The sequence below is a fragment of the Ochotona princeps genome, chromosome 16, assembly GCF_030435755.1.
Source record: "Ochotona princeps isolate mOchPri1 chromosome 16, mOchPri1.hap1, whole genome shotgun sequence".
Lineage (NCBI taxonomy): Eukaryota > Metazoa > Chordata > Mammalia > Lagomorpha > Ochotonidae > Ochotona > Ochotona princeps.
The window spans coordinates 14,156,600-14,180,574 of NC_080847.1; the positions used below are offsets into that span (position 1 = coordinate 14,156,600).

The 23,975-nt window shown below is 41.2% G+C and overlaps 1 protein-coding gene across 2 annotated transcripts in view; it reads right to left on the reverse strand.

The window, feature by feature from the left end:
• Nucleotides 1–23,975, reverse strand: part of NFATC3 (nuclear factor of activated T cells 3) — a 114,330-nt gene that overhangs the window by 26,498 nt on the left and 63,857 nt on the right. For both annotated transcript variants that reach the window (XM_058674782.1, XM_058674783.1), the window contains exons 4-9: nucleotides 23,611–23,810; nucleotides 18,886–19,058; nucleotides 15,133–15,273; nucleotides 12,427–12,482; nucleotides 11,417–11,543; nucleotides 3,223–4,227 (exon numbers count right to left, since the gene is read on the reverse strand). In XM_058674782.1, the coding sequence (XP_058530765.1) occupies nucleotides 3,223–4,227; nucleotides 11,417–11,543; nucleotides 12,427–12,482; nucleotides 15,133–15,273; nucleotides 18,886–19,058; nucleotides 23,611–23,810 (1,702 nt within the window). The remainder of the gene's footprint in view (nucleotides 1–3,222; nucleotides 4,228–11,416; nucleotides 11,544–12,426; nucleotides 12,483–15,132; nucleotides 15,274–18,885; nucleotides 19,059–23,610; nucleotides 23,811–23,975) is intronic.

The window sequence follows — 23,975 nt, forward strand, 5'->3', positions numbered from 1 at the left end:
CATCCTTGGAGCTTCAACACCAACCTCATTTCAAAACCACTGAAACCATTTACGCAGAACCCTCAGAGCATGCTCCACATCGAGGACCTGGGTTGATATCGGACAGCTGTTTCCCATCCCCGGGTACTGGGGCAGTTGGGAGGCTACGTGTGGCTTCTCCCCTAACCTCTCCCTTCCCCTAGATACAGGAAAAGAAAAAGAAACTTGGAAACAATGGTCTCCTCTGTTTTCCCCTAATCCTAGATCCTTCCTTCCTTAATTAGTGGTCCACATGGACACGCGTCCTTCTTAACTATGTAAATATAATAAAAAATAAAATAAATATAGAAATGGTCATAGCTGTGGAACTGGCATTATGGTTCAATGGCTAAATCTTTATCTTGCAAGTACTGGGATTCCATATGGGTGCCAATTTATGTCCTAGCTGTTCCACTTTCCATCCAGCTCCCTGCTTGTGGCCTGGGGAGGCAGTAGAGGATGGCCTGAAGCCTTGGGACCCTGCACCCATGAGCGAGATTTTGGAGAAGCTCCTGGCTTCGGATTGGCTTGTCTCCAACTATTGTGGTCATTTGGGGAGTGAACCAATGGATGCAAGATTTTTCTGTTTCTCTTTCTCTCTGTAAAACTGATCTCCTTTCCAATAAAAATAAATGCATCTTTTTAAAAATTGTCATGGTTGTGTTCTAAACATTTTAATGAAGATTATAGTAGCATGAAACTAGACTAAGATCTTTATAAATACATTAATATCTTTTATTTGAATGAGACAGATAGACAGGAATAGCATCTGCTGGTTCACTCCCTAAATGGCCACAACTGGGGCTGGGCCAAGTTGAAGTGAAGAGCTATAAAATTGATCTGGAACTCCCACATGGGTGGTAGGGGCCCAAGCACTTGAGCTGTCTTTCACTACACCAGTGGGTGTGGAGTCCAGCCCAGTCTGACACACCCCAGAACCAGTCCACACTGAGGGATACTGAGGAATGCTGAGGGATGCTGAGGGATACTGCAGTCACGTCCAGACCAGACTGTAGCGCCCACGCTGGGCCCTGCGTTCACCAGTGGGACCCACAACCCAACCAGGGTGTCCCCTTGGCTCCCCACCCAGGTCTACTTAAAGGCACACGACAGTGATTATTTTGACTCAGCTTGGCATAGCCCCTCATCTGTCTTGGCCTTTGCTTTGGGATGCTGTAGCCTGCCTTGGTCTGGCTGGTTCCCAGTCCCATCTGTCACTGGTGGGTGCTGGAACCTGGCTCTGCTCAGCTAATTCTATCCCTGGCTTATGCAAACCAGCAGGTGTGACAGCCTAGTCCGGCATAACCTGCACTCCATTCTAGTTTCTGCACTTGCCAGTGGGCTATGGTTCACTCAGCCCCATTCAGTCCGCCCTCTTCCAAAACCAACTCACATACTTGCCAACAGATGGAGCTACCCTGTCCAGCCTGCCCAAAACCCAGGCCTGGACTATGTGCTCACCAGTGAGAGTTACGACTCTCTAGGGCAGTTTTCCAAGTTCCCTCGCTCAGGCCACTCCCAGATTCAGATCTCACACATGCCAGTAGGTACTAGGCCCTTACCTGACATTCCTGCCCCATCCATCCTGGCCTTTTTATGAGCTGGTGGATGGTGTGGCCCAGCTCGCCCCACATCCTGTTTGAGGGTGCTCATGTGGGTGCTATAGCTTGGACCTGCTCCACTTGTTCCTAGCCCCAGTACCTGTGTTGGTGAGTTCCATGGCCACACCTACCTCTGTCCATCACTATCCCAATTCCTAAGCTCACCAGCAAGACTTGTAATTCCATAGGGTTGGGCCTACATATCTCTCACAGAATCTACACCCAGACCTGATTTGCTTGCGTGCTGGTTGGTGTCATGGTCCAGCTTAATGTGTCCCGTCCCCTGATCAGCCACTCACCGTCAGGTACTGGGATCTAGCCCGGTCAGACCAGCCCCCAGCCATAGCTTATGTGTGGGCTGGCATGTGGTGGTCAGCAATGTTCCATGCTAACAAGCTCAGCTCAGGTCTCCCATGTGGGCTGGGGCATTGGTCTGATCCACAAAGTTCTTCCGGTCTCTCCCCTCCAAACCACCAGGTTTCAGTCCCCTCACATATCTGCCTTGTCGTTGGGAGTCCCTCAGGAGTCACCTACAAGATACTCCCAGGATGACCCTCCCTACCCTATATCCCCTTGCTCCTTTCCCGAATCAACCCACTATCCTTGTGACTAGCCCAGCCTTCGGAATCCGTGGGTGGTGAGCTGGTCCGATACTCTGCTGTGTATCAGGGTCCCAAGCTCCTGTCACATGTGCTGGCCTGGTGCCTCACCCCTCTACACACCCAAGACCCAAACCCACTGAAATTTCCAGCAGCACACCAGAGCAGCATGCTGACCTGGGGCTCCCTCCTCCACTCTCCTCACCTTGCCCAGGACCAGGTACACAAGGAAATCTTAAGGTTCACTCCACCTGACTAGAGGTGAGCTCCCAGGTCCCCACATGCCCACCAGTGTTATGCCCCTAGCCTTCCCCCAATCCAAGCCTGCATCCTCAGTCCCCTCGACACCTTCCCCCAGTGCACTGGGAGCATTCCCTTTAATATTTCTTTAAAATCTTATTTGAGTGTCAAAGAAAGGCATAGATAGACGAACAGCTACTATCTGCTGGTTCACACCTCAAATATCCACAGTGGTTAGAGCTGGGCAGGAGACAAAGCCAGGACTCCAAAACCTAATCCAGGTCTCCAATGAGGTATGAGGGTGACAGGGAAAGTGCAAATTAAGCCATCCTTCAAGCCTCCCCTAGGTATTCCAACTACAAATGCTGCATCTTAACTGTAGGTGTGTTAACTTCTAGTTAATTGCTGGTTCTGGAGAGCATGGTCTATATTTGTGGGAATCTCTCCAAGGCAGAAATTGTATCTTACTACCTTCTTAGTATTCTCAACATCTAGTTCAACAATGTTCACTGAAGTACTGCCCCATGAATTCCATTCTCTTTATTCTATGATCTATCCATAGTTTTTTTTTAGCCATATAGCTTCAAAGAAAAGAATCCCTATACAGCAATAAATATTAATGATAAAATACTCTGAAGAATAGATTTTCTTCAAAGAATAGTTATGTACTTACATGTATCTCTAATAATAACAAATCACTTAAAGACCCAATTCTACTGTTGACCACTAAACATTCCATGGTAACTTCATACTCTTGAACTCACCATCATCTAAAGTGATGTCCTGTAGACCAATGGTTGTAAAGTTAGGTTCCCGATCTTCAGGTTCATGTTTCACGTTCACAGTTGCCCCATCAGATGGAAATGAGGCTGGATCACATAAATTGTGACACATTAAGGATGAAGGTACAGAAAGATCTCTCTGGCCTGTACTTTGTGCTTGACTTGAGTGCTTTCCAGAATGCATTCTGGTGGCTGGAGACGGTAGTGAGGCAGTTCCTGAGCTAGGAGATTGGTAAGGCATAGGCTGCAGCTGAGGAGACGATGGACCAGAAATTGGTGAGCTGGCCAAGGGACAAGAAGCTGCTGGGGAAGCTGTTGTAGCAGACCCAGAATGTGAAGGACTATACGTAATGGCCTGCAACTGAGGGGAAGACTGACCTGTGACCTGGTCAGTCCCTGGAGAAGAAAGAGATCTTTGTGCTGTATTTGAACAATGGTATCCCATCGACTGCAGATGAGGCGAGGTCTGCACAGAATGAGGTGTGTGTGCTAAGAGATGTCCTGTTGAACCAGAATTTGAAGAATGAAATGGTACGGATGATAATGGTTGACAGCCAAGATTTACTAAACTAGGAAGAGTTGTATCCTGTTGAAACAAAACTGGGTCAAATTCTTGACTAGAGGCAGCATTAACAGGAAGACAAGTTGGTCCGTTGTATACATTAGTTTGCATAGGCTGATAGGAAGACCCCACAGGAGGTGTTGGTGTGACTTGAAAAGGCTGGTGTACAACTGAAGAAGATACCACCTGCTGTTCTTTTCCTGAATTCTCATCCCTACATTGCAACGGTGGTAGATGGGATGAGGTTACCATGGATGCATATGCCTGTTGGATTGGACAAACCAAGTTCCTCTGTGCTGACAATACACTGTCATGTGGGTGCCCTGGATCTGCTGAAGGCCTCTGGGTCTGGGCAGAATGTGGTATAGGCAAAGGTGGAACTGAAGATAAATCAATCTCTTCTCTGTGTTCTTGCTTCATGAAAACTGAAAAGAAAATTAGGAAAGCTACTGTTAAAATGTAATACATAAAATGATAATGGCGGTGCTTTATGTTAGATCACAGCTATAGCATACATTAAGCCAGGTGGCAAACACAACTGCCTTTAGGGAAGGTAACTCAAATAGAACAGTCTATGTGTGTGTGCATGTGTTTATGTATATACATAACTTTACATATGTATGTTTTTGCCTGTACATGTATGGAAAGCTCTGTGAAGATGTTTAACAAACTGTGAAGTATTGGATTTGCTGCTGGAAAAGGAAACTAGATAACCTGGAATCAGAGGAAAGAGGAAATGGAGCAGTGGGGACACGAACCAGTGCCTATAAGGAATCCCAGCATATGCAAGGCAAGGATTTGAGCCATAGAACCAGGCCATGTTGTGCTTTTTCAATGTTTTTGATTGTGTATATATTACCCATTAAAAATAAATTGAATTTTCACCATCTCTTGCCGTGGGACCTGACTTGCAGCAATCTATATTTAGATCAGAACTAATTATAAAGAAGTACAATAATTTTAACAGTAACATCAACCATCTTTTTAATGATTCCCATCTCTAACACTGCATATGCACTTTTACACATACTGATTAAACTAAATGCACAGCTCTTTCAGCTAACTATAAATCATAGCATTTTACAAGGAAAATGACTGACTAATGCAAATTTAACACATCAATCACAGCATGAATAACAGCAGCAACAACGTCAATGACAAATTGTAGCACCTTGATTAAGTAATGTGTCACTGAGTAGGCAGCACATGCTTAACTAAAAGGAAACACAGAAGTCTCTTAGGAACTATGTTTCCATCGCATACTCCATGGGCACTTGATGAACTCCACCTTTCCATGTTGGCTTCCTTATATGAGAGAGAATATATGGTATTTATTCTTTTGTGATTGACTCATTTCGCTGAGCATAATAATTTCTAGTTGGGACCACCTGGTTTTGAATAGAATAATATCGTTCTTCTTGACAGCTGAATAATATTCCATTGAGTAGATGTATCACAGTTTTTTTTAACCATTCTTCCTTAGACGCACATCTGGTTTGTTTCCATGACATTGTTATTGTTGATTGTACTGTTGTAAATATAGGATTACAGATCCCCTTCTCGTATGCAGATTTTACTTCTGTTGGGTATATTCCTAAGAGCGGGATTGCTGGGTCATATGGCAGGTTTATTTGCAATTTTCCAAGCACTCTCCATATGGATTTCCACAATGATTGTACTAGCCTACACTCCCACCAGCAGTGAAGGAGGGTACCTTTTTCCCCACATCCACGCCAGCATGTGTTGTTTTTCGAATTCTGCATGTAGGCCAGTCTCACAGGAGTTAGGTGGTACCTCAAGGTGGTTTTCATTTGTATCTCTCTGATGGCTAGAGAGCCTGAGCATCTTTTCATATGTTTATTAGCCATTTGTATCTGTTCTTTTGAGAAACGTCTGTTCATTTCCTTTGCCCATTTTTCTACAGGGTTTATTTTTTCACTATCCTTGGGTTTCTGAAGCTCTTTGTAGATCCTAGATATTAGTCCCCTGTCACTTGTGTAGAATGCAAAAATTTTTTCCCATTCTGTTGGTTGTTTCTTCACTTTTTTAATTGTTTCCTTTGCTGTACAGAAACTTTTTAGTTTGATATAGTCCCATTTGTTCATTTTGGATTTGATCGCCGTTGCTTTAGGCGTCTTTTCTAAAAAGTCTTTCCCTGTTCCTATATCTTGGAGTGTGCTTCCTATGTTTTTCTTTAGTAGTTTAATGGTTTCTGGGTGTAGGTTTAAATCCTTGAGCCAATTAGAGCTGATTTTTGTATAGTGCAACAGGTACGGGTCCTGCTTCTTTATGCTGCAAGCTGCTATCCAGTTGTCCCAACAGCTTTTATTCAATAGACCAGGTTTTTTACCTGGATTATTTCCTGTTTTCTTGTCAAAGATTAGTTGACTATACATGTGTGGATTCCCTTCTGGTGTTTCTATTCTGTTCCATTGATCTTCTTCTCTGTTTCTGTACCAGTACCAGACTGTTTTGATAACCACTGCTCTATAGTATGTCTTGAGGTCTGGAATTGTTCTAGGCATGTAGGCATTCCATGGATGAAGTAACAGCAGAGTATATTTAGCATGTTGTGAACATGAATATGGCAAATTGGCAGTTTCCGTCAGTTGCTGGCAATAGTTTAGAGTGATGACAAATATTATTTTGATTTTTTTTTGTGTTAGTTATGAGGAAAGTGTATGGTAAGCAGTCCATTTGATGGTTTACTAATTTCCTCGTTGTTGAGAAGTCCGAGTTGATTATGTATTTAATATGATAACCATTTGTGTGCTGTGAATTGCATTAAGAGTTATGTAGGGCAGAGTTGATGCTTACTAAATGTACAAAATGGACTGATGAGATTAGCCAGTTAAATCTTTTCACCAGTAAGGTACTCAACAGCCCATGAGATATTTATTAAAAATGTCAAGTAAATCCTCTTATTTTTCTATCATAGTGTCAAACAGCAGTAAAATAAACATGTTAAGATCCTTAATCTACTGCTATGTTTCACTGTAAAATTTACCTCTGTTAAAATTTGCTTCTGTTCAAATTTGTTGAGACGGCACGTAAAAGTATCCTAATATTACTTTGGCTGGTATTTTCTAATTACTGTTTAATATTTTGGGAATGCAAATTTTATTTGAATGTCAACTACAGTTAAGCATGTACCATTTGTTTTTCTTACTCAGGTTTTGTAATTTGATGGAACATTTTTATCACAATTTAATAAATGTTTGCTTTATTTAATAAAAAAAAAAAATTGAGATCCCAGTGCAATAGTTTAACTGCCTAATCTTCACCTTCACTGAGATTCCATATGGGCGCTGGTTTGTGTCCCAGCTGTTCCACTTTCAGTTCAGCTCAATGTTTGTGGCCTATGAAAACAGTAGAAGATGGCCCAAAGCCTTGGGACCCTGCACCCATGTGGGAGACCTGTAAAAAGCTCCTGGCTCCTGGCTTCTGATTGGTTAAGCTCCAGTCGTTACAGCCACTTGGGGAGTGAACCAGCAGATAGAAGATTTTTATCTGTCTTTCTCCTCTCTGTGAATCTGACTTTCCAATAAAAACAAATCTTTAAAATAAATAAATACAAAGTAAAATCCTATGGTCAAAGTCAACCATTCTTTGTATTTGGGAGACGTGATCTGAAACTTATCAGTCACCTGCTTTTACATGCTGTGTTACATGCCAGACAACATAAATCTTACATTCATACAGCTCTTGGTTTACAATGATTTTAATGAGCATCTCCTGTGATCCTCCACCACCATGAGGGGCTCAAAAACACTATTTACCACAAAAATGAACAAATTCAGTGAAGTTTTCAGATATAAAAATTATCATGCAGGAATAAGATGTATTTAGATGAATTAATGATAAACAATCCAAACAGGAAATTAAGAAAACAATTCTGTGGTGTGTGCTGAGGCACAGCTGGTAAAGCTGGCATTCAAAAAGGGCACCAATTTATGCCCAAGCAGCTCTGTTTTTTTTTTTTTAAGATTTATTTATTTTTATTGAAAGGCAGATATAAAGAGAGGAGGAGAGACAGAGAGGAAGATCTTCCGTCCGATGGTTCACTCCCCAAGCGGCCGCAATGGCTGGAGTTGAGCCAATCCAAAGCCAGGAGCCAGGAACTTCTTCCAGGTCTCCTACGTGGGTGCAGGATCCCAAAGCATTGGGCTCTCCCAGGCCACAAGCAGGGATTTGGATGGGAAGCAGGGCCGCCGGCATTAGAACCGCTGCCCATATGGGATTCTGGCACATGCAAGGGGAGGACTTTAAGCAATACACTATTGCGCCGGGCCCCCCAAGCAGCTCTGTTTCTGATCCAGCCCATTACTGGTATGGAAAAAGCAAAAGATGGCTGAATTTTATTGTAACACACATTTCAAAAAAAACCATTGTGGCAATTTGATTCTTTTCTGAATCTTTATGATAGATGATGTAAGGAGATGTTACCACCAGTAAGGCAGCAGAACAATACAGGAATGTTAGTAATACAAGGAAATAATGTCACTATATTGGAAGCCTTGGAGGAGCTGATATGGTGGCTATATGGGGTGCTGGGAACCCATATGGGTGCTGATTCTAGTCCCAATTGTTTTAATTCTAACCCAAACCTCTAATAATACACCTAGAAAGTCAGGGAATGATGGCCCTCACTCACGTGGGAGATTCGGAAAGCGCTCCTAACTCCTGACTTTGCTAGCTCAACTTCAGCCACTGTGGTCATTTGGGGAGTGAACCAGTAGATGGATAACTTCTCTCTCTCTGCCTCTCCTTAAATAAATAAATAAATAAATCTTTTAAAATTTATTTTCAAATTTTATTTATTTATTTATTTTTTATTGGAAAGTCAGATTTATACAGAGAAGCAAAAGCAGAGACAGAGAGAAATATCTCCCATCCGCTGATTCACTCCCCCAGCAGCTGTAACAGCTGGAGCTGAGCCAATCCAAAGTCAAGAGCCAGGAGCTTCCTCTGGGTCTCATATGCGGGTGCAGGATCCCAAAGCTTTGGGCCGTCCTTGACTGCTTTCCTAAGCCACAAACAGGGAGCTAGGAAAGAAGTAGACCAGTCAGGATGCGAACTGGCACTCATACGGGATCCTAGTGGATGCAAGGCAAGGACTTTACCAGTTAGGCTACTATCCTGGGTCCATAAATAAATGAATCTTAAAAAAAAAAAAAAAAAAAAAAAAGCCCAAGGCAGTGGCCTGGTGGCTAAAGTCCTCATGTTGCACACACTGAGATTCCATGTGGGCTCTGGTTCTAATTCCAGAGGCCTCACTTCCCATCCAGTTCCCTGTTTGTGGCCTGGGAAAGCAGCCAAGGACGGCCCAAAGTCTTGGGACCCTGCACCCAAGTAGGGGACCAGAAGAGGCTCCAGGTTGCTGGCTTCCAAGCGGATCGATTTCAGCTGTTGCGGCCGCTTGGGGCGTGAATCAGTGGATGAAAGATCTTCCTCTCTGTCTCTCCTCCTCTCTGTATATTTGACTTTGCAATAAAAATAAATAAATTAAAAAAAAAACCCCATCTATTATTTAAAAAAAAAGCCTTAGAATGAGAATAAATAAGGGCTCTTCAGGAAACAAAGCAATGTCAAGGGTGCTATTTTACTACCCTACAACAACTGGGGCATGAATATTTCCATATTAAATTTTTTGTTAAAATTTTAAAAAATTGAAAACAATTCAAAAGCCACCATTTTAGTCTTATGCACTCAGTGGGTATTACCTACAGCAGAGCTGAAGCTGGATATCCTTGGCTCCCAAGCAGCTTTCTCCCCTAATTAGAATGATGACAACCCCGAGGCTGGTGTGTTTAGTTAATTACTTAGAGCACAGAATACGCTTTTCCAAAGCATAAAGTTATTATGAGCGTCTTGTTCTAATGCTTCTCTTAAAAAAAATTTATTTTACTTGAAATTCATTAAGTCAAGATTACAGAGAGAATTGGAGAGACAGCTATATCTCATCTGCTTGACCATTCACCAAACGGCCATAAAGGGCAAAGAGCCAGGAGTTTCCTCTAGGTCTTCCACTTAGGTACATGGGCCCAAGGCCTAATACCATCCTTCACTGCTTCGCCAGGCTATTAGCTTGGAGCTGCATGGGAAGCATCAGAAGTGGAGCAGCCAGGACTAAAGACAGTGCCTATGTGAGAAGCCTGTACTACCAGCAGTAGTTTTATCTGTAAGTCATAGCACAGGTTTCTTATGGATCTTTTAAGACTATGATTCCACCAAATGTTGCTACATTCATTTTTTTTGTTTTAACTGGAAAGTCAGATATAGAGAGGAGGAAAGGCAATAGAGGACAATCTTCTTTTATTTTTTTATTTTTTTTATTTTTTTTTTCTTTAATATTCATTTATTCATTAATTACATTGCATTACATGACACAATTTCATAGGTACTGGGATTCCCCCCCCTTCACCCCAAACCCTTCCCCCATCATGAATTCCTTCACCTTGATGCATAACAATAGAGGACAATCTTCTATCCGTTGATTCACTCCCCAAGTAACTGTAATGGCCAGAGCTAAGCCGTTCTGAAGCCAGGAGCCAGGTGCTTCTTTTGGGTTTCCCACATGGATGCAGGGTCCCAAGGCTTTGAGCTGTTCTTGTCTGCTTCCCCAGGCCACAGCAGGGAGCTAGTTGGGAAGTGGGGCCACCAGGACACAAACCAGAGTCCATATGGGATCCCGGGCATGCAAGGTGAGGACTTTAGCCACTAGCTTACTGTGCTGGGCCTGGCATCTCAATTGTTCATTTTCAAAAGATGTGCATCTCTCTGAAAGTTTTCTGAATTATTTTATTATCAGGTAACATATTAACATTATCTATAACAGTAAGTAATACTCGATTTTAGGGTCTGTGACCATATGAAGCCTTTAGATATGATAAACATAACCAGTCTATAAAAAGACATGAAAAGGGCAGGTATTGTGGCATACAGGTTAGTTTGCTATTTGGGGTGCCAGTTTTAATTACTGGCTACTCTGTTTCTGATTCAGCTCCTCCTAATGCACTGTGGGAGGCAGCAGAAGATGGCTCAAGTGCTTGGAACTCTGCCAACCACATGGGAGACTCAGACAACAGCACCATGCTCCTGGCTTTCGCATGGACCAGTCCCGACTATTAACAGATATTTGGAGTATGAAACATTTGCTCCTTCTTTTCCTGCCTCTTAAGTACATGGAAATAATGAGCATTAAAAGAGAAAAGGGGCCGGCTCAGTGACACAGCAAGGAAAGTCACCAAAGAAGCACCAGTATCCCATACAGGTGCTGGTTCAAATCCTACTTTTTTTTTTTTCTACTTCCTGCCCAGCTCTCTGCTTAATATGCCTGGGAAAAGGGAGAAGAAAGTTCAAGTGCCTGTGCCTCTTTACCCCTGTGGGAGACCTGGAAGACAGAAATTCCTGGCTCCTGGCTATACAACCTGGCCCATGCTCAGCTGTTCAAGTCATTTGAGGAGTGAGCTAACAAATGGATGCTTGGAAGTTTTCTCTCTTTCTCTGTACTGCCCTAACTCTGCCTTTAAATAAATAAATAAATCTTAAAATAAAACAAAAGAAAAAGAAAAACAAAGCTTGACAGTAAATCATCATAACAACTCCTCATACCTGGTGTATATGTAAAACGTTGAGACTGGCTTTTTTTCCTCTTGCCATTGCAAAGATAAAAGTGCACCTGCACTGCAGCTGTAACTGCTGGGTTATGATATGGAGGAACTTCAAGGACAATGTGAGCCTAAGGAACATGGAAAGCAAGATTGTGTTACACTCAGATCTAAAAATGAAACACACCTGCTAAACTCAGAGCAGTTTATGAGTTAAAATCCAGGCTCCCCCACCACAGATCAGCATGTACATCAACTGGTCAGGCAAGTCATCTGGAGATCTACCCCACAGCGAAGAATCTTGACAGAGAGGGTCCTTCCATCATTCAAGGAGAAACTGGTTTTTATTCTCTCAACTGGGTTTCTAGGTGTTGTTAAAAATAGAAGGTTTCTGAAAATAAAAGGTCTTCCACACTATCAAATAAGACACACATCTAAAGGAAAGCTCTTTCTCATTTTTAATCATGTTTAAAATTTCCCAAATTATGTTACAGTTTGGACTTACCTGGAAGGCATAATCAAGTGGCTGCAGAGTTAGATTGGCATGTTTTCTTTTAAAGATTTATTTTTATTACAAAGTCAGATATACAGAGAAGGAGAGACAGGAAGATCTTCCGTCCGATGATTCACTCCCCAAGTGAGCGCAACGGGCCGGTGCGCGCCGATCTGATAGATTGGCATGTTAAATACTATCTTTTGTCCCACTATATATCTTTACTGAATGTTTGGATTTTTTCACTGAATTTACAGAAATAAATTAATGATAATTTCAATAAGGACCTTCCCATAGTCTTCATTACTCTAGTCTATTTTTTTCTTTTATAAAAAATAGATAACATTTATTTTCTTAAATTTTAATACCAGGAAAATATATCATAAATATATTCATAAGTTTCAAAAAATTCTAATTTCCTTTTGTATTAGCCAACAAAGGACTCCTTATCTATTTCATAAAGTAGCATTATTCAATTTTCTCATTAAGTTTTTCAAATATTTAAAAATGAAGTATCTTACCCCTTGACATTTTTCCCTGATTATTTTCCCTTCTACCTCCCATTGAGGTCGTCCATCTATGAAAGAAACAATTTATAGTTACAAGTAATCCAGTTCACAAAGCATACAACAAAATCTAATGCATGTAGTATCACAAATTTATCAGCAAGAGCTTATTCTTAGGGAAAAACAGGAAGAAACATCTTGGACTATCCAGGTCAAAAAGCTTCAGAGAGTTGTTTTTTTTTTTAATATTTATTTTTTTATTGGAAAGGCAGATATTCAGAGAGAAGGAGACAAAGAGAAACATCTTCCATCTGCTGCTCTGCTGGTTCACTCCCTAAGAGGCCACAACAGCTGAAACTTAGCTGATCTAGAGCCAGGAGATTTTTCCAGGTCTCCCACATGGGTGTAGGGTTGCAATGTTTTGGACCACCCTCTACTGCTTTCCCAGGCCACAAACAGGGAGCTGGATGGAAGCAGAGCAGCTGGGACATGAACCAGTGCTCAATGGGATCCCAGCAGATGCAAGGCAAGTGTTTCGACAGTAGGTTACCTCACCAGGCCCCTCAGAGTTCTTCTATCCATCTAACTGAATGATTCTTGAAAGTCCTTGACTATACCCTACAAAGCACAGTCAACTTTTGTTTGTGTACTTCAAGAGAAGAGAAATTCATTGCCTCACAAGGTAATCCTTTCCATCTTTGGACAACAGTTACTACTAAAAAAAATCAGCTATCTCTTAATGTTATCTAACTACTGCTCAAAGTACTCCATGCAGCCACCAAAAATAAGCAAAGAAAGAAAAAACTAAAACCAAAAAACCTAACTCTTGATTGCTTCTCAGAGATACAATTCAGATGCTGAAAATCAACAGCTATGTCTCTTTGTGTCGCCTCTCTTCACCAGGAACCATAGTTCCCCACCTACCCCTTATATGTTATTCTAGAAAATGCTCTCCACTAGGGCAGGTGACTGACTAACCTGAGTTGCACTGGCTGGCACACATGTCAAGTCTGAGGTCACTCTAGGTGAGATTCCTTGGGGGAATCCCCAACTGGACTTCTGGACTCAGACCTTGGCTATGGAAAAATCACAGGATGTGTGGTCTGATCTTAGAGTGCACATATCAGGACTGGGCCTCTTCAGTTGCTGATGCCTGTGCAGTGGACAGTATATCCAGAGGTACACGGGGGATATGATGGTTAGCTCATCTAGGACAGCAAGGGATGCCAACTGCCTCATCAGAGGCTGGAAAGCAGAACAGGCTGGAAAATTCTTCTGTCCAAGTTTTGCAGCATGTTTCTGGGTCTGTGGATACACTAAGGTGGACTTTGTCAACCAACAGACCTTGGAAAGATTTCTCAGTACGAGATCAATGAAACTGATGACATCTCAGATCTATCGAAACTACTCAAGTGACACCCTCACAACACTCTTCCCCACAATGGGGTCTCTTGGGTGCCATCAAAGCTCTGTCTCCTCATCCCCGGGTGCTGACATAGTTTGACAGCAAGCATTGACCCTCACCCCCTCCTCCCTTGCAGACACAGGAGAAAAAAAAATACTGAAACATGTGTTCCACCCATCATCCTACATACCTGACTCCCCCATCCTACTCAGAGGCCCACATGGGCACTTATTCCTCTCAACTATGTAAACAATATTAAAAATTAAAAAAAAATTTAAAGATTTATTTTATTTTTATTGTAAAGGCAGACACAGAGAGGAGCAGAGACAGAGAAGAAGATCTTCCATCCAATGGTTCACTCCCCAAGCAACTGCAATAGTTGGAGCTGAGCCAATTTGAAGCCAGGAACCAGGAGCCTACTCTGAGTATCCCATGCGGGTGCAGGGTCCCAAAGCTTTGGGTTGTCCTCTACTGCTTTCCCATGCAACAAGCAGGGAGCTGGATGGGAAGCAGAGCTGCCGGGATTAAAACCAGTGCAAAGGGTATCCTGGCGCATTCAAGGCGAGAACTTTAACTGCTATGCTATCATGTCAGGCCCAAAAATAAAATTTTTAAAAAATGTTTTCCAGTGTGGCCACCTTCCTCAAGTGCACCAAGCCCAGGAATGAGTAGCTCCAATGCAGAGCCAGCATCTATATCACTGCATCAATCTATATGGCTGTACTTCATAAATGATTGAAATATCAGTAAGTTGGGAACTAAACTGATGCATATTTCTTTTTTTTAAAAAAACTTGAAAGGTAGAGAGTTAAAGAGAAACTGCAGTCACGTTTGAGAAAGAGAAATCCACAAATGCTTGTTAAGCAGAGCTGGGCTAGGCTTATTTGAATATATATGCAGAATTGCTGTGAGAATTTTTTAAAAGGTTTATTTATTTATTTATTTGAAAGGCAGAATTACAAAAAGATAGTGGGAGAGACAGCAAAAAGGATCTTAGGTTGCTGATTCACTCCCCAGTGTGCACAACAGCCAGAGATGAGCTAGTGCAAAGCCAAGAGCCAGGGGGTAGATGGATCTCAAATCTCTCTCTCCCTCCTTCCCTTTTTGTTTCATTCTTTGAAATGAATCATTAAAAAGAAATCCTTAAAGATAATAAAGCATTTATATGAAAATTTAATGTTTGATTTACAATAAAATCTAGTACATATACAATGCCTGCTGCTTTAAGTGACCAATTTTGCTGATTAGTGCTATTGAATCATTCATTTTACCGCTTGCTCTTTAGCTTGATATCAAGCAATTCATATGCTATTTACCTTGTCCTTTTTCAAGAAAAATGATTTTGGATTCTGGGAGAAAATTAGATCCAGTCACAATCATTTCATGGCCTCCATTCACAGAACAACTGTTAATACTGTACTTCTCAATATGAGGAAGTTCTTGAGCAGACCGCTGGGCTGGATTTTTTTTTTAAAGAGTTGACAAAAGACAAAATATTAGTACAAAATTTTCATATATACATATATACATGCTAGATCAAATATATTTAAGCACATTGCATACAATTAAGACAAATTTCTGAAGAACTACTATAGGGCAAACATCAAGTTAACTCTTTCTTCAAGATCAAACTACCTAGTAGATCACTGTTGTGATACAACATTTCTATTTTGGATAATTTTTCTAACAATAGAATAAACAAAACATTCATGAATTCCACATTCCAATAACGAAGCTTTTGACAAGGCTCTAAGTGTCTCTAAAGTGACTACACATTTCTGTTTTCTCAGATACAAGGAATAATTTTTTTTTAAGCCACAGAATTTTTGTTTAAGTTATCCACATTTATAAAAAACTGTCCTTCGTGCCACTCTGATATTGAGTGGTTGGTTCCAAAACATACTTTGGGGAGTTTTATTTCTGTCTTTCTTTTTTAATTGCTTGTGATTCAAGTTACCTTTCTTTTGACTGCATAAGTTTTTGAATCGGTTCTCATCAAATGCCTATATAAACAGGCTTCTTTCTAGAATTAGACAAAAAGTGTCAACAATAATCTCTTCTTCACATATGGAAAAAAAAAAGTCTACTTTTCTTCCTACAGGTTGTATACTGTTTGACTACCACAGTATTTCTTTTCTTTTTTTAAAGATTTATTTATTTTGGGCGGGAAACCGGGTGGGGCTTCTCCCTCAATATCCCCCTTTACCTCAGATACATGATGGAAACAATATGGACATAATAGCATTACCCACTTTCCTATCCCCCTAAACCTTTTTTTTCCTTCTTTTTCCTTTAACTGTAATTAACTATGTAAAGATTGTCAACAACAATACAATAAAAAAAAAAAAAAGATTTATTTATTTTATTGGAAAGGCAGATGTACAGAGAGGAGGAGAAACAGAGAGGAAGATCCTGCGTCCAATGATTCACTCCCTAAGTGGCTGCAATGGCCGGGGCTGAGCCAATCTGAACCCAGGAGCCAGGAACTTCTTTCCGGGTCTCCCACGCGGGTGCAGGGTCCTAAGGCTTTGGGCTGTCCTCGACTACCTTCCCAGGCCACAAGCAGGGAGCTGAATGGGAAGTAGAGCTGCTGGGATTAGAACCAGCACCCATATGGAATCCCGGCGCGTTCGAAGCGAGGACCTTAACCATTACACTATTGCACCAGGCCCTACACAACTTTCAATAACTTCTGAAACTCAACCTTCAATAACTTTTGCAAATCAAGTGTTGGCTAGTTTTACTAGGGATTTAGTCTCAAACAAAAAACACGAAGTCGACCTGTCCCATTCAAAGAAAATATTAAAATAGTCTTGTTCACAAACTGTATCTGGTACTTAGGACAAATAACCACTTAAGATGCACCAACTACTAACATGTACTTCAAAGTTTCAGATACTTATGATAGGAACTCCTTTTTACAGATATAGTATAGAAAAAAGAAAATTTAACAAGCAAACAAAAAGCATTTATTTACTTGAAAGAATTACAAAGAGAAGGAAAGAGACAGAGGGAGAGAATCATCTATTTACTGCTCATTCCCCAGATGGCTCCAACAGTCCACATAGGACCAGACTGATGCCAGAAGTCAGGAGTTTCTTCTGGGTCTCCCACATGGATGGCAGGCCCGAGCAGTGCAGCAAGTCTGCTACTTTAAGGGCAATTAGCAGGAGACTAGCTGGAAAGTACAGCACCCAGGACATGAACCAGCACCCAGATGGGACGCCAGCATTGCAGGGGGCAGCTTTACATACTATATCGCAACATCAGCCCCAGCAAAAACATTCTCTGAAGTCTTTGAAAACATTTATTTATCTATTTAAAAGGCAGAGCTTCAGAGACAGAGAGTCTACTATTCCCATCCACAGAGGGTTAGAACGCAGAGGGTTAGGTTAGGCAAAAGCCAGGAGCTTCATTTGGGTGTTCCATCTGAGTACAGGGTTCAAAATATTTGGGCAGTTTGCTAGTGCTTCCCCAGGCACATTATTAGGGAGCTTGAGCAAAAGTGGAGAAGCCAGAACTTTTAACTGGCTTTAACTGGGATACCGTATCTCAGCAGGCATTCAACTTAATATCTCACAATGTCAGTCCCCAAATTTTCAATAACTGGTATAATCATATGTCTTATAATTGTTTGAAAAATATGTAACAATATGAGGAAAATGCTCATGTTGCTATAGTAACCACAGACATCAAAACAAGATACAGAAATATTGTGTCAGACTAGTATTGGCCTAGCAGGTAAGATATCTGGGTCCCAAATCAGAGTATTGGGGTTCCAGTCCCATGATTTAGGAGCTGGCCTATCTTCAACCATTGTGGGTATTTCAGGCATGAACCAGTAAATTAGAACTGTTTTGTTCTGCCTCACAAGTAAATAATTTCTTTAAAAATACATTGTGCATACATGTATAAATAAAAGTAAAAAAGGAAAAAGAAAGTAGAGAGAGGAAAATATCTCTGCCTTCCATTCTGTGTCTATGAGATGACAGAGATCACCCCTCTGGTTGTCAGTCTCCATATAATCTTGGGAAGGGGGATGGTTTTAGAATATGGTTCCAGGTCCCCAGGCAGAGGATGTACGTCCTGATAATTTATAGGTAGATGCAATTTCAAGAAGCAGGGAGAGTAGAATCAGAACATTTTAACTATGCTCTCAACATCTAACTACCAATCTCAGTATTTCAGCCACATCAGCTAATCTGCCTCAGATTCACAGTAGTTAAAGGGTCGAATATATTTCCAAGTTCAAGGTCTCTTGCTTATATTTTGCCTTTACAAATCAGAGGGGGGAGGGGCCTGGCGGCATGGCCTAGCAGCTAAAGTCCTTGCCTTGAATGCGCTGGGATCCCATATGGGCGCCAGATCTAACCCCGGCAGCTCCACTTCCCATCCAGCTCCCTGCTTGTGGCCTGGGAAGGCAGTCGAGGACGGCCCAAAGCCTTGGGACCCTGCACCCGCGTGGGAGACCTGGAAGAGGTTCCTGGTTCCCGGCATCGGATCGGCGCGCACCGGCCGTTGCAGTCACTTTGGGAGTGAATCATCGGACAGAAGATCTTTGTCTCTGTCTCTCCTCCTCTCTGTATATCTGACTTTGTAATTAAAAAAAAAAAAAAAACAAAAACAAATCAGAGGGGAAAAAATTCACTTTTTCCACCAAAAAATAAGTGCTGTAAATAATAATACATTAAGAACATAGAACAAAATAAAAACTCTGTAAATCTTATGTAGTTAGGAAAGCCAATTTTAATCATGAAAGTTGATATTTAATGAAACAAAGAAAACTGAAAGCATCAAAATCATACCTACTTGATTGGATCCACAGGTGCCAATATCTTCTTCAAGAACATAATTAAGACAGAGTTGTTAAAATAAGTGAAAAGCCATTTTCTAATTTTCTAATTCTAATACGAGTACTCTTATTAAACACATTAGCTAATCGTTTACATAGAAAAAAGTCAGATTAGCAAATGTGCCTGAGTTTGCACTTTTGATGCAACATTGTATTATAAACAAAGCAGAAAATCAACTGTTTTAAACAAAATCTTAAAATATAAACACAAACTCACAGCATTCCACAGGTATTGAAGCTATCTGCAGAGAAAGGACTTTTCCATTTGGCTGTGGGATGTGTACACGAAACACAAGTCGTACTCTAGTATTTTTTCTGCCAATATCAGTTTCTCCTTTTCGAAGTTCTATATCTGAATTGCGGAGTTTCAAAATACCTGCACAGTCAATACTAGAGAGAAACAAGCAACATTTTCACTTGTTTATTGATAATCCGCTCTAAACAACTTAATTGCATAGATAGATACTATTACTTTGTCAGGGAAGAACTACCTACCAAAAATCAGTTCAAAAAAGAAAAACAGGCATGCCTATCTTCCTCAGCTATTCACAGTAGGAATTAAAAATGTTCTGCTACAACAACAGTGCAGGGTTAAACGACAGCATATTTTTTACAAAGATGGTTGCCAGTTTTTCTCTTTCTTATACATGCACTCCTTCCCTCCTTTTGGTAAGAGACCTTCTCCCCTGGAAAGCTAGTCTATAACTTGCTTAAATAAGCAAGAGTGTTCCCAACTGATTGTATTACACCTGTGAGCTTGGCACTGGTCATTTTTGCTGTCATGGAGTCCTAAGCATCATGCACAAAGTGAGAGAAAGAAAGCCCAGACTATCTCCAATCCCTCTAGGCACCTTAGTCATTTTCAATGTTTCTATTTCTTCTGAATTCCCCCCAAATTTAGGTATTTGGGTGATCTAGGCTGACACCATATGAATGAATCAGATAACGCCCAATCAACTTGGGGAATCATAAAACGAGAAAAGGTTATTACTATAAGCACTAACGTCTGACGTAATTTATTATACAGAACTAGATCACTGAAGTGTAAGCAAAAAGACTTTTTAAAAGTTTTATCATTTTTAATTTATTTTTATTTCTTTTATGACATTTTCTTACGCTCTGCGATTCCCCCAAACCCTCCCCAAATCCTCCCCCTTATTTTATTTTTAATTGAAAAGCAGAGCTAGAAAAGGAGAGACAAGAGCGAAAGGGCTTTCATCTACTGGTTCACTTTGCAAATAGCTACAATGGCCAGGACTGAGCAAATCTGAAGACAGGAGTCAGAAGCTTCCTTTGGGTCTACTATGCGGGTACAGGGATCCAAGGACTCGAGCCCAAGCCATAAGCAGGGCACTGGATCAGGAGTTGAACAGCCAGGACTACTTTTGCCATCCATATTATTAGCACCAAAGACAGAAGCTTAGCGTACTACGCCATGGCACTGACCCCCAAACACTTTCATGCCATAAAGAAAACTAGGTCAGAAGATTCACTGAATATAGGTTCCACTAAATCATTACTGGCATCTCTATATTTTTTCACTGATGTGTCTTTAATAAAAATAATCCATTGAGTGGCTTGGCGCAATAGTCTAGAGGCTGAAGTCCTTGCCTTAAATGCGCTGGGATCCCATATGGGATTGAACAAATTGTTTCAAATTGGTGCCAAAATGGTCTTAGGGCAAACATCAGAGATCATTAAATAAACACTGAGCAAAGGTCTTTTAGCAGAGTTAGGTTTCTAAGGCAAGGCAATCAATACTGGCATCCTACACTTAAAAGCATCTTGCAGATGACTCTGAGGTTCATAGTTTAAATACTGGTCTTTAATAAGACCAGTATTTGGTTTCTATGCTTTGGTTTCTATGAAGTACATGGTCCAGCTCAATTAAAGTAATTATAATCTGTATAGCCTTAAATTCAGGGTATTTGTATTTTAAGTTTTATTTATTTATTTTTAATTACATGAAAGGCAGAGACAGATCTTCCATCTACTAGTTCACCCACCAAATGTCCTCAAATGCTCGGGCTGTGCCTGACCGAAGCCAGCAGGCAGATATCCATTTAGGTCTGACAAACGAATGACACTTGGCAGGTATGCATCAGCAGGAAGCTAAATTAGATTTGTATGTGAGTGTGGTATAGCAAATTAATCTTCCTCCTGCAGTACTGGCATCCAAGATGAGTGCTAGTTCAAGTCCTACCTGCTCTGCTTCTGATCCAGGTGCCTGCTATGACCTAGGAAAGTAGTGGAGGATGGTCTAAGTCCTTGGGATCTTGTGCATCATGTGGGAGACTCAGAGGAAACTCCTGGCTTTGGATTGCCCCAACTCTCACTATTGTCATTTGGGGAGTAAACCGGCAGATGGAAGATTTCTTTCTGTCATCTCCTTCTCTCTGTAATTCTGCCAGGAGGAAGAGGAAGACGAGGGGGACGTGGAACAAAGGAGAAAGAGAAGATGTAGAGGTGGGACATGAAGCAAGGCACTGCAATATGGTACACTTCCCAAGCAGTGGCTTAACACATTGCTATCACAATGCCTGACTCCAGTGTAAATTTATTTTCCTATCTTTCTATTTAAAAATAATTCCCACTTCTCTTTTTCTTCCTATTATTTGTCACAGAACTATTATCATAATAGCCTTTGGGTAGATGCTACTGCTACTTTCAGCAAAATACACATTCTCGTTCACAGTAACATTCACAACAGAATTGTCCAGGTTTCACACACGTGGCTATGACAGGTTAAACAGCTGTCTACCCTATATCCTTACTTCTCATATTTGTTTCCTCCAATAAATATTCATTGTATTTATTTAGAAAGACAGAGTTAAAGAGACAAAGAGAGGGGTCTCCCATCAGCTGGCTCATTCCCCAAATGGCCACAACAGCTTAAGCTAGGTCAAGCTGAAGCTGGGTCAAGCTAAACCCAGGAGCTTCTTCAGGGTCTCCCAAGTAGGTGCGGGGGCCCAAGAAGTTGGGCCACCTTCCATTGTTTTCCCAGCAGCATTAGCAGGGAGTCGTATCAGAAGTGGAGCAGCTAAGATTTGAATTGGTATTCATATGGGACTGTGGTACTGTAGGTGACAGCTTAATCTGGTATACCACAGCACTGGCCCTTTTTTCTGTCTAAGTAACCAGCCACTATACTGTTAGAAGTGGCAATGTGCTGAGATAAAGCACAAACCTAAGTCTTCCTTATATACCAAGACAATCAATGAGGGGCTGGAGCTCTGTGGCATAGTAACTTAAGCCACTGACAATGAGATGCCAGAAATCTATATAGACACTAGTTTTTGACCCAGCTGTCTACTTCCATCCATCTCCCTTCTAATGTGCCTGAGAGGGCAGTAGAAGATGGTCCTAACACATGTGGAAGGCCTGTAAGCCTCTGGCCCTGTGTTAGACTGGCTCAGCCCTGATTATTATACCCATTTTGGGAGTGCACCAGTGGATGGAACATCTCAATCTCCCTCTGTAACTCTCTTTCAAACAAATAAATATCTATTTTTTTTGAAAGATAATCAATGAAAGATAACTCCCTTTACCTTTCTTCTCTTATTCCTTATGAGAATATGATTATAATGCCTAAAGTTCCAGCAGCCAATTTATACCATGAGGCAATCTCTTTTTTTTAAAGATTTATTTATTTTTATTGGAAAGGCAGATATACAAGAGAGGAGGAGAGACAGAGAGGAAGATTTTCTGTCCAATGGTTCACTCCCCAAGTGGCCACAATGGCTGGAGCTGAGCCACTCAAGCCAGGAGCTAGGAACTTCCTCCAGGTCTCCCACACAGGTGCAGGGTCCCAAGGCTTTGGGCCATCCTTTACTGCCTTCCCAGGCCACAAGCAGGGAGCTGGATGAGAAGTGGGGCTGCCAGGATTAGCACTGGCGCCCATATGGGATCCCAGTGCATTCAAGGCAAGGACTTTAACCTCTAGGTTATCACGCTGGGGCCTGAGACAATCTTAAAGATGGAAAATATGATAAAGACAACAGAAAAGAAAAACAATAGCAGCTAAGGTCTTCAATGACTTTCATCCCTAAAACGGATATCTGTATATTTCTTTTAAGTGCTAACAAACTACATCTCCATTTAAGTCACTAGCATTTCAGGTTTCTATTTTCATCCAGCAATGTGTAATCAAAACTAATTTACCTGAACTAAGCTCTATTACATTCTCATCCAGAAATTAACCAACTTGTATTATTTGGGAATGAGTCAAATGGGATGCCTGGCAGTCAAGTCAAAGTTTTCTTTCAAGACATTTAACAACTGCTCTTGTACTGTAATAATTTATTTACTGTCTAAACTATCACACTGTCAGCAATTTGGCTTTTTTTTTTGAAATATTTATTTTTATTGGAAAGTCTGATACACAGAGAGGAGGAAAGACAGAGAGGAAGATCTTCTGTCCGAAGGTTCACTCCCCAAGTGAGCGCAACAGCTGGTGCTGCGCCGATACGTAGCCAGGAACCAGGAATTTCCTCCAGGTCTCCCATGCGGGTGCAGGGTCCCAAGGTTTTGGGCTGTCCTCGACTGCTTTCCCAGGCCACAAGCCGGGAGCTGGATGGGAAGTGGAGCTGCTGGGATTAGATCTGGCGCCCATATGGGATTCCGGCGTGTTCTAGGTGAGGACTTAGCTGCTAGGTCACTGTGCTGGGCCCTGGTTTTATTTTAATTCCATGTATTTTAATCCTTATCATCTAGGACAATGCTTATCTTGTAATTCATGTTCTAGAAACATTTTTTTCTTTTTTTTCAGAAACATTTATTGAAATGGCTTATTCTAAAAATAAGCTATTACCTTTACCAAACACAGTAAAATTATCTTATAATTGCATTTGGTTAATTCAGAACAATGACTATTTTTATAATAAAAATGTACACTTTTTTTATTCCCCTGAAAGTGCCAAATTGGGGGTATGTTTCAAGATACCTGGCTGACATATTGTTTTCAGGAAGAAGTGGAATTTCCAGAACTTTTGTGCTGGCAATAATTATCTCTTGGCTCGCAGTAGCAACTGTTTTCCCAGTGATCCGATGCACCTGGTAAAATGCATGAGGCCGTAAATACCGATCATCTGCTGTTCCAATAAACATCTGTAGATTTACTGGTTTTTCATTGTAGCCCAGGAGCTGATTAGGAAGAACAGAAGAGAAAAGTATAATTCGTTATCCATGCATTTTATGAGTTTACAAAATTAACTCATATCTGCATCATATACTGCTGGCACATGTTATTTCAAACAAGACAACAAAATAATCAGCAAACAGTCTCCAGATTTCTGATGTAATTTAAGA